This window comes from Protobothrops mucrosquamatus, unplaced genomic scaffold (assembly GCF_001527695.2).
Source record: "Protobothrops mucrosquamatus isolate PMUCROS unplaced genomic scaffold, P.Mucros_1.0 scaffold3546, whole genome shotgun sequence".
Lineage (NCBI taxonomy): Eukaryota > Metazoa > Chordata > Lepidosauria > Squamata > Viperidae > Protobothrops > Protobothrops mucrosquamatus.
In genome coordinates, this window is record NW_015389513.1 from 56,338 (window position 1) to 66,013 (window position 9,676).

Here is a 9,676-nt window from a genome sequence, read left to right on the forward strand (position 1 = left end):
CCTCCCCCCCTTCTGGTTTAGGAGAGTTCTCTGCCTCTGATAGCTCCCTCACTGATGTCCAGGAGCAGAGGAGGCAGCCGATGCCAGATCCAGGGCTCATGCCCTTGCCTGATTCAGCTTCAGATTTAGATTGGTCAAATTTGGTAGACGCTGCCAAGGCCTTTGAAGGTAAGAGTTTGCAGTTCATTATTAATGATGCGCACATACCAATTTACAAGTCTTTATTTGATGTTTATATCATTGCTTCGTATCTTAAGGCTCTGAGATCCATATTCATTTTCATTGATGCCCAATTGTTGAAATACTGTTTGCTTTCTTTTGTTTATATGCTTCAATTATTATTAGTGTTACTGAATTCAGTCTCTGTTGTTTCACTATAAATACCACAATTGCATTTATAGAAATGCACAGTTGCAAAACATAACTTTTCCCACCAGATCAGAAAGATTAAAAGGTGTCATGACACACCAGTAAGGTTAGAGAAAATGTTTAAAAATGTCTCGAATAACTGTTGGAAATGTAAACAAAAGCCAGGCACTTACTACCATATCTGGTGGGTATGTCCTAGTGCAAAGAAATTTTGGTCTAAGATTCATATATGGCTGGAAAAGATGACTAAAATACAGATGGAATTTCAGCCAGAATTGTTTTTATTAGGAATACTAGGATCTAATTATGGCAAAGACAATGAGTATTTAATATTACATATATTGACAGCTGTGAGAATAGCATTTGCCCAATATTGGAAAAATGAAAATGTACCATCGGATGAGATCATAATTAGGAAAATTCTAGAATGTGCAGACTAACCTTAGAGATTAAAGAGAAAGAAGACTTAGTTTATTTTAAAACATGGGAATTTTTTTTATCAACGGTTAGCAAAATGAGTTAACGAAAAATGATTCTGAAATTTATTAAGATGATTGATGCTTATTGATTAATTGATATGCTTTATAATTATTGTTATTTTTGTTGACTACAGCTACTTATTATTATATTATCTATTCTCACTGAATACTTGTACCCGGATGATAGTTTGTTTGCTAAAGCTTGGAATGTCATTGGGGGCAACCCCATTGTTGTACCTACCCCCATCCCAATCCCTTCCCTGAACACTACCCTGAATCCCATTACCTATACCGACCCTTTTTTCCCCATATCTTTATAAAACTTAATAAAATACTTATATATAAAAAAGAAAGATTAAAAGGAACACAGAATTTTAGGCTATATTTTGGTCACTGCTGAAATGTGTCACCAAAGTCATTTGAGAATACAGGTAGTCCTTGACTTACAAACATTCATTTAGTTATAATGGCACTGAAAAAAGTGACTTATGACAGTTTTTCATATTTATGGTCATTTCAGCATCTCCATGATCACGTAATCAAACTTTGAATGCTTGACAACTGGCATGCATTTATGACGGTTGCAGTGTCCTGGGGTCATGTGATCATCTTTTGGACCTTCTGATAATCAAAATCAGTGGGGAAGCCAGAGTCACTTAGCAACCATGTTACTAACTTAATAACTGTACAGGGGGGAATACACTGGGCTGTTTGCATAGCAAACTCAGGGGTGCCAAGATTACTTTGCTTTTGATGTGTATTCCCCATTGTGTCCCTGATTACTCTCTTGTAATCCCTTCCTCTCCAATTAATGTAAGTGCAAACATTAATCCCTTCTTGCTAATTAATCCTTTCTCTCTCTCTCTCTCTCTCTCTCTCTGTGTGTGTGCGTGTGTGTGTGTGTGTGTGTGAGCATTCTGAAAGGCAGTGGGAAAAAGGAATGCACACTCATGGTCATGTGATTTCCCACTTAGCAGCCGAGCTGCCAATCCTAATTGTGGTCACTAAAGGAAGACTACATATACGTTCATTAGATTCTAGAAATTACCTGACCTTACTGAGGAGAACAGATTATATAATATAACTCAAAGGCAAAAGTGTAAGAAAGGAAAGTTACCATAATTACCCCAAGTGTAGATTTTTAACTGCTGTTACTGATTTTAATTTTACTATGATATATATTTTACTGTAATACTAATGAAAAGAAACTTAGAATATGTGTTTGTCTTTTTCTTTCCAGTCCAGCGAGCATCCTTTTTTGGAACTAATGATGAAAACCATAGGCCCATCAGTGTGGCCTCCAGTAATGATCAGGCTGAAGACCAGCTTTCTGCACAGATGAAGCCTTACACTGGGTAAGTGATCTGCTGAACCATCACGACTCTGTTAAGAAGGCTGGGGAAATTGTTGTGCAGTAGAATCTGTAAAACTTACAAATTTAGAATATATGCACTCTGATCTATGGAAAACTGAAAATGTGACTTCAGGATCAGGAAGTGGTTTACTACCTTTCTGGATATTATTTTAAGTGATAACATTATCTAAGAATATGAAGTTTATTTCATTTAGTGATTGTGTAATTAATAGAAAAAAGAGAGACATATGTTCTAGACAAATGGGATTTTGTTGTAATATTTACAACAAAGTACATATACTGCTTTTAAGTCTTAAAAAGGTATAATATCAACTCTAGAAAGATTGAGCTGAAAATTATAAGTTACCTGAAAGTACTGAAGTTATTGTCATCTTATGCCAAGTATATTTTTGAAATTCCTACAATTAATTGTGGAAAATAGAATATGAAATCAATAATTGCTTCCACTGAGTAAGTGCTAATTCTTCTTGTTATCTGAACATTGATTAAAGATGAAGTAAGTTTACCGCTGAACTAAATTCTGCATTCACGCCATAAAAGGACTGGAGAACTAGGAGACTGCTCACATTCTGTAAGCAGAATTTGCTGAATGAAAATGTAACATAACCATCCCTAACATGACTGAGCAGGTTGAAAACACTCATTGCTATACCATGTAATGATGAATATAAATGTTTATGGTTTTTTTTAAAAAAAATATGTTAAAAAAATGAAATGAAGTATTTTGTTAAATTAGCTTTGTATGCGTGTGCACGTGTATTCTGACAAACAATTACTAAAGAAAGCTACCCTTGCTTGAAAATTTCTCAGAAAATTTCAATAGACTATATTAAAAATTAGAACAATTAAATATTAGACTCACTCTAATAAGCCTTTTCATGGCTTAGCAACTCTAAATTATAATTAAAAAAAATAAAAGTACTGCATAAAATAATTAAGAAATAAATATTAAGAAAACTTAGCAATTCGGTTTTTGTTTCCTTCTCCTCGCAGTAAAGAATCTCCTCCTCTTGCTTCTAAAGTGAACCAGCTGGAGAGTATGCTAAGAATATTGCAGGAAGATTTAAAGAAGGTAATTATATTTGTTTCAGTATCAGCTTGTATTAAATATTCAGTTTGGCTTTCTCTCAGTTGGTCACGTGGTAAATCTGCTAGTCATTTTAGAATGACCATTAAGTCTTGAAGATATTACTGTAAACTATAGGGGTTCCAAACACTGTAGTTATTTTGCAAAGTAAGTGGTGTCCAGTCCAGTAACGTTTGTAATGATTTGACGAATCCTTTGTGTATTGCATGAAGATCATTGTATAATAACCATTTTTCCTCAATAATAATAATAACAATAATAATAATAATGTTGGAAGGGAACTTGGAGGTCATCAAGTCCAACCCCTGCTCAGGCAGGAAACCCTACACCATTTCGGACAAATGGCTGTCCAGTCTCTTCTTAAAAACTTCCAGTGTTGGAGCATTCACTGCTTCTGGAGGCAGGTTGTTCCATTGGTTAATTGTTCTAACTGTCAGGAAATTTCTCCTTAGTTCTAGGTTGCTTTTGTTATTTTCTCCAGTTTTTCATCAATTTAGCTGTATCTGGGGATGAGTGAAACCATCCTTTCTTTTCTCTAACAGTAACATTTGATACATTATATTCTAAATGAATTTTGAAATCTTACATTTCAATTCTCCTCGCTTTTCAGTACAAAGTTCCAATAGATTTTGCAAACTATAAAGCTGAATGTCTGCATAAATTTCAGTGATCAGTTTTTCCACCCTGTAATGCAGGGGTTCCCATCCGGGGGGTGCTCGCATGATCAGTTTGGAATATCTTTGTAAGAAACTTTTGAGTTTATGGTGCCAGTAATATTTACAGTGTAAAATCCACTTGTGATATCTTGTGTTTTTATTCTTCTCCCAGGAAAAAGAAGACAAAGCCAGTCTTCAGGCTGAAGTACAACATTTACGGGAGGATAACTTACGATTACAAGAGGAATCGCACAATGCCTCTGAAAAACTGAAGAAATTCACTGAATGGGTTTTCAACACAATTGATATGAGTTAATAGCACATATGAAACAAACACATTGGCAAAAAATATCTCTGGAGTGGGACGTAGCTTTAACACCATCCTAAATTATACAAACCCAGTCAGAGCACTTTCATATGTTTCATATTAGGGGTACCTTTTTTGGTTTTCCTTTGTTTCATTTTAACATATCTGCAAGCACCCAGAATTATTGCAGATCAACTATCAGTGAATGCCTTTTATAGGAAAAGAAGAAAAAAATAATTTTAAAGGAAATAAAAATTTAACTACTAAAATGTGAATGTCTTTAGATTTTTTGCACATTCTCTTTACCTGTTCTGTATAAAATTATTTGGAAAGTGGACCAGAATAACTGTCCATTTGCCTCTAATTCTATTCATTACTTTGTATAAGTTTCAGATTAATCTGCTTCATTCTGCTTTAGTAAATATTTCAACAAGACTTATTTTTTCCAATGCTTAAGAGGTTGTTAACTGTCTTGTGTGTCTGTTAAGAATGCTATCTCCACATCTGTTGTACAGAATCATTTCCCAGAGAATATCAGAATGTGTACACACATCCTATTTGTGTATAAAGTGTAGCTAGCACAAAGCTATGGATATGTCAAGCTATCCACTTCTTTTTTGCACATCTATATAAATTTGATGCTCCCAAATGAAACAGCTTGAGATAAACATTGTCAAGTAGATATATTAAATGCATATTTCTTCTCTGAAAAAGAGAAAAAAATGCTAGTATTGTAATAATTATTCTGTCTTTTACCAGCCAGGAATATTTCTTTCAGTGGTCCCTTCTAATGATTGAATTAATTTTTCATAAATACTTAATTCCTGCTGTCTGAGAAATTATTAATAGCTTTCAGTGGCTGCTAGAATTCTCTCTTAGCACCTTTACTTTTATAGAGATATTTTATATATATGCACACACAGATTAAGAAGTTAAAAATGCAAATCTATATCTTTTATTCTGTTTGGCATAAATATGGCATAAACTAATTTTCAGTAGTTTTCCAGTTAATGCCTCAAATGAAGTAATAATTGGACAACTGTTATTAAAACATGCAAAGTTCCTTCCTTCCTTCCTTCCTTCCTTCCTTCCTTCCTTCCTTCCTTCCTTCCTTCCTTCCTTCCCAAATTTATCTTGATTATCATATTATGGATTTTTCATTAAAACTGACTATTGTTAAGTATGTGTGGTGGGAGGCTAACTTACCATAAAATGTCACACCTGCAGGACTCTTTAATATTAGGGTGGGGAGGGAAAAGTGTGTATATTGCAGCCTGCTAAACATTGTTTCAAGTGACATATGGTGAATTTTAGTTTGTGATCTCCACTGCATGCAACTGTGATAATTGCTCCTTGCACATTTCCACACTTAGTAAGAACAGCCCATGTCTGTCAGCCTCATAAACTCCTTTTTCCTTTGTTCCGGCTACCATTGTTTGCTGGAACTATTCTTAACTGCTGCCATTGAGTCTTCCTATCCTTCTCTGATATGCATTTTCATAATTCTTAATAATTGTACAAATCCACATGGTTTGCTTTGACCTAAAGCTTAATGTGTGGGGATAATCCCATTGGGATGTATTTCTGATTATATCTGGGCCATCAAAGAGGATTGATTTGAAAAGTATTTCTGGAGTGCTTCTGCTAGAATATATTTAAGTTGAGTTTTTCTCCCCTCCCCCTCCAAGTAACTTGTATGAAGGAGATCTATATAATGCCTGAGGAAATTTGTAAATGGGAAATATTGCTAACAACTCTAAGCATCCTGACTTTTTTTTTCCGTTCTCTAGTTTTTTTTTAATATTGGGACTTGGGGCAGACTATTTATTAGAGTTTTGCAACAGAGTTCTTGTATGAAGCCGCTAAATGGCTACTTGTAAAAAAATTCTGACAATAAAATTCATTTTAAAAACTCTTCTAGAAATAATGTTTTGTTTGTTTTTATTCTTCAAATACTGATTCCTTCTATGCCATTGACATCGAAAACCACAAATGCGAAAATTAAAAACCATTGAGAGGTTTTTTTAATATTTGCATCAAATCATAAAGTTGGATAGGCCCTTTTACCCCATCATGCATTACTAAAATACATTACTATAATCTGAATTAATACATCTCAACAAATATATCTCTAGTTTTGTTTGAACACATTCATTGAAGGAGACCCCAGTATCTCTCTAGATAATTGCTCCCCCTATCAAGCTTTCTTTTAGTTAAGAATCTGTTAGAAAAAGATTCTTAACTAAAATTGAAATTTTCCATTTTGTGCTGCACATTCTAGAATGTTGAAGTCCTGGTTTTGACTTATTTGACATTCTTTTAGCTATTTGAAGAGTAACATATATATTCCCTCCTGGTCATCTCATGGCTAACAATGCTTAACTACTTTAATGTTTCTTCATATAACTTAATTTCTTGTCTCCGATTTTCTTCATTGCCTTTCTTTAAATCTGCTCCACTTTCTCTGAATCTTTCCATGGGGGGTTGTCCAAAAGTAGACACAATACCTGATGGGTAGTCGGCTAATAGAGTGTGAGGTGGAATTTTACTGATTTGGAATCTATACTTTTGTTGATATAGCCTATTTTTTTTCCTTTTTTGCAGTTATAGAATTTTTCACCACTAGAAGGTATTACTTCTGTTTTCTGAAGACTTATAGGTTAGGGCATTAAGCTTACTAAAGAAAAGGACAATAGTCTATCCTGAGTAAATCTGCAAATAAATAGGAGAATTGTTCTCGAGCACAGTGCACTTTAGATAAGGTTGTCATAAAGCAAAAGAAACAGTCAAACAGTGAAATGATGAGCACAGTGTAGTTCTAATGGAAATAAATTATTCATATGTTTTAGCAAGTATTTTGGAAGTCATTTCTGTTTATCGCACGAAAGAAAGAAAGTTACTTTTAAAGACTTGGCTTCTGCGCCGCATGAGAAAAGCACATCTTCCTTCCCCTGTCCTGACCACTTTCTACAGGGGGACAATCGAGAGCATCCTGTCATACAGCATCACAGTCTGGTTTGGAAGCATCACTGCTTCAGACAGGAAGGCGGTGCAGAGAGTGGTGAGGATGGCCGTAAAGATCATTGGCAGTTCCCTCCCTCCCATCCAGGACATAGCACAGAAGTGTTGCTTGAGGAGGGTCCGTAAGATTATCTGGGACACTACACATCCTCTTCACGACCTGTTTTCCTTGTTACCTTCTGGGAGGAGGCTTCCTGGTATCTGAAGCAGAACATCCAGATTCAGCCAGAGTTTCATTTCATACAGCATTAACCTTGCGAACTCTCAAGCTTCCTCCTTCCGTTATATATTCAAGATGGACAGTATTTAATATTTATTTGCTACGTATATGTAGAGATGTGGGTCTATACATATGTTCATAGTATGTTTAGGTGTGTGTCATGTATGTGTTTTACTTTGAGAGCGGGCAACTAAATTTCATTTTTGATGTGTGCCATTGTGCCCACAGTATAAAAATGACAATAAAGGTTATCTTATCTTATCTTCTTAAAAGTGTTTAATATAAAAAATAATAGACCTGTTGCCCAATTTAGGCCACCATTATAATCAATTAAAGTGATTTTAAGTAATATTATTCAGTTAATTTTTCTTGTACTGGAGAAGTCTCTTATTTCTCCAATCCTTTAGTTTCATCTTCCTTCCTTGGATGGAAAATTAAGACACTTCAGAAAAGAAAGGACCAGGTCCTATAAACGAGTAGTTGGGTGGGTTGGAAAAAGTTGACAAAGTCCAGAAGTCTTACCAGATAGGAAAACAAAGGGCAAAAAAGTAAAATGTGCAAGCTGCCTCTTATAATAGAACACCATATGAATTGACATGGGCAAACCTTGTTTAAAGAACAGAACAAGCATGTCCTTAAATACTAGTAATTCCTAAGTGGGGAGAGGAGAGGTAGAACCGGGCAGGCAACCAATAAGAGGACAACGCCTCAAAATTAACTTGCAATATGGCTGCCAATGGGAGGTGTCTCTGAGATGCCCTGCTAATCTCTTTCTGATTCACTTCTATTTTTCCCCAGGAATTATATTTTTAGAAGGCTGAGAATAGCATGTTTATGTATATGTCAGATTGCAACGGCATAGCTTAGCAATGTTAAGAATGTGGGTGGAGAAAAGATTGCAAACATGTTAACCTCAAGTATATTAGCTATCAAATCTATGTAAACAGGCTTGATGAGCCTCTGGCTCTCTAAATGCTGCTAAACTATCATTCTCAGCATCCCATGCTTTTGGTAACGCGATTGGGGCTACTAGGAGGTCTAACTCAGTAATACCTACATGACCACAGATTCTCCACACCTGACCTAAAGGATCATTTATTTACAGCCTACTATTCAAATGTTGGGTTTTCATCATTTGGGTTTTCAGTCTACTGCTTTGCTGTTGGCTTCTGAAATCTTTCCAATCAGAATGCAAGGAAGTAACTCATGAGGCTGAAAAGCTCTAAATCAGTGGTTCTCAACCTTTTTAATGCTGCGACCCCCAACCGGTTGTAAGTCGAGGACTAAACCGGCCGTAAGTCGAGGACTAAACCGGTCGTAAGTCGAGGACTAAACCGGTCATAAGTCGAGGACTTGCCCTGCCCGGGAGCGCCGCACATGCGTGGTTCCGCCCCCTGCGCCGGCCAAGGCGTAACTGGCAAGCAGCAGAGACGGAGCAGGCCGACCACCAGCTGGCCCAGCCCAAGGGAGGTAAGGCACCCGCCGGAAAAGGGAAAAAAATGGCAGACAAAAAAAATGGTGGACAGGCTTGCTTGGTGACCCCCGTGAAATGGTCGATCGACCCCAAATGGGGTCGCAACCCATAGGTTGAGAACCGCTGCTCTAAATAGCTGTCCCAATATATGGTTGTGTTAGTTTAGCATTTTAAAAGTAAAACAGTCTTAGCTCATAAGGCAAACATGCATGTCTAATAGTAACAGCAATCATATTCCTGTACTGTAATACACAGATCAGAAGTGCAGAAAGAAAGCAAAAAAAAATATATTAACAAATCCAGCTATTTACTAACATTATACAACATTTGAAAGAAGTCAACTCTTACCGAACTGAGTTCATATTGTATTTTTGGAAAAATATGTAGTTTGTCCTCACAATATCACTACAAATCACAGCTGTTGCAAATAAAATTACTCTGGATTATAATTGTATGATTTGCCTTCCAACAAAAAGCTGATTTTCTTAGGATTGATCAAGAAGCGTAACTGGCCTATTGGAGGTTTACTCAATTTTCTTTTGTGGAGTCTGAACTCATTTTGTAGCGTTTTTAACCCCCCAGTCAGCAACCAAGGAATTGGAACTTAAAAAGTGCTAAGAAGGCCTGCCCTATTAAAAATCCAGGATGGTCAATTCCAAAGCGACCTCACTTGGTGAGGTACCCCTCA

The 9,676-nt window shown here is 36.1% G+C and overlaps 1 protein-coding gene across 1 annotated transcript in view; it reads left to right on the forward strand.

The window, feature by feature from the left end:
- SIPA1L1 (signal induced proliferation associated 1 like 1) overlaps window positions 1-5,343 on the forward strand; it is a 56,768-nt gene extending 51,425 nt beyond the window's left edge. The window contains exons 17-20 of the mRNA XM_015827183.1: window positions 22-168; window positions 2,089-2,203; window positions 3,217-3,295; window positions 4,139-5,343. Of these exons, the coding sequence (XP_015682669.1) occupies window positions 22-168; window positions 2,089-2,203; window positions 3,217-3,295; window positions 4,139-4,282 (485 nt within the window). The 3' untranslated portion in view covers window positions 4,283-5,343. The remainder of the gene's footprint in view (window positions 1-21; window positions 169-2,088; window positions 2,204-3,216; window positions 3,296-4,138) is intronic.
- Window positions 5,344-9,676: the final 4,333 nt, after the last annotated feature.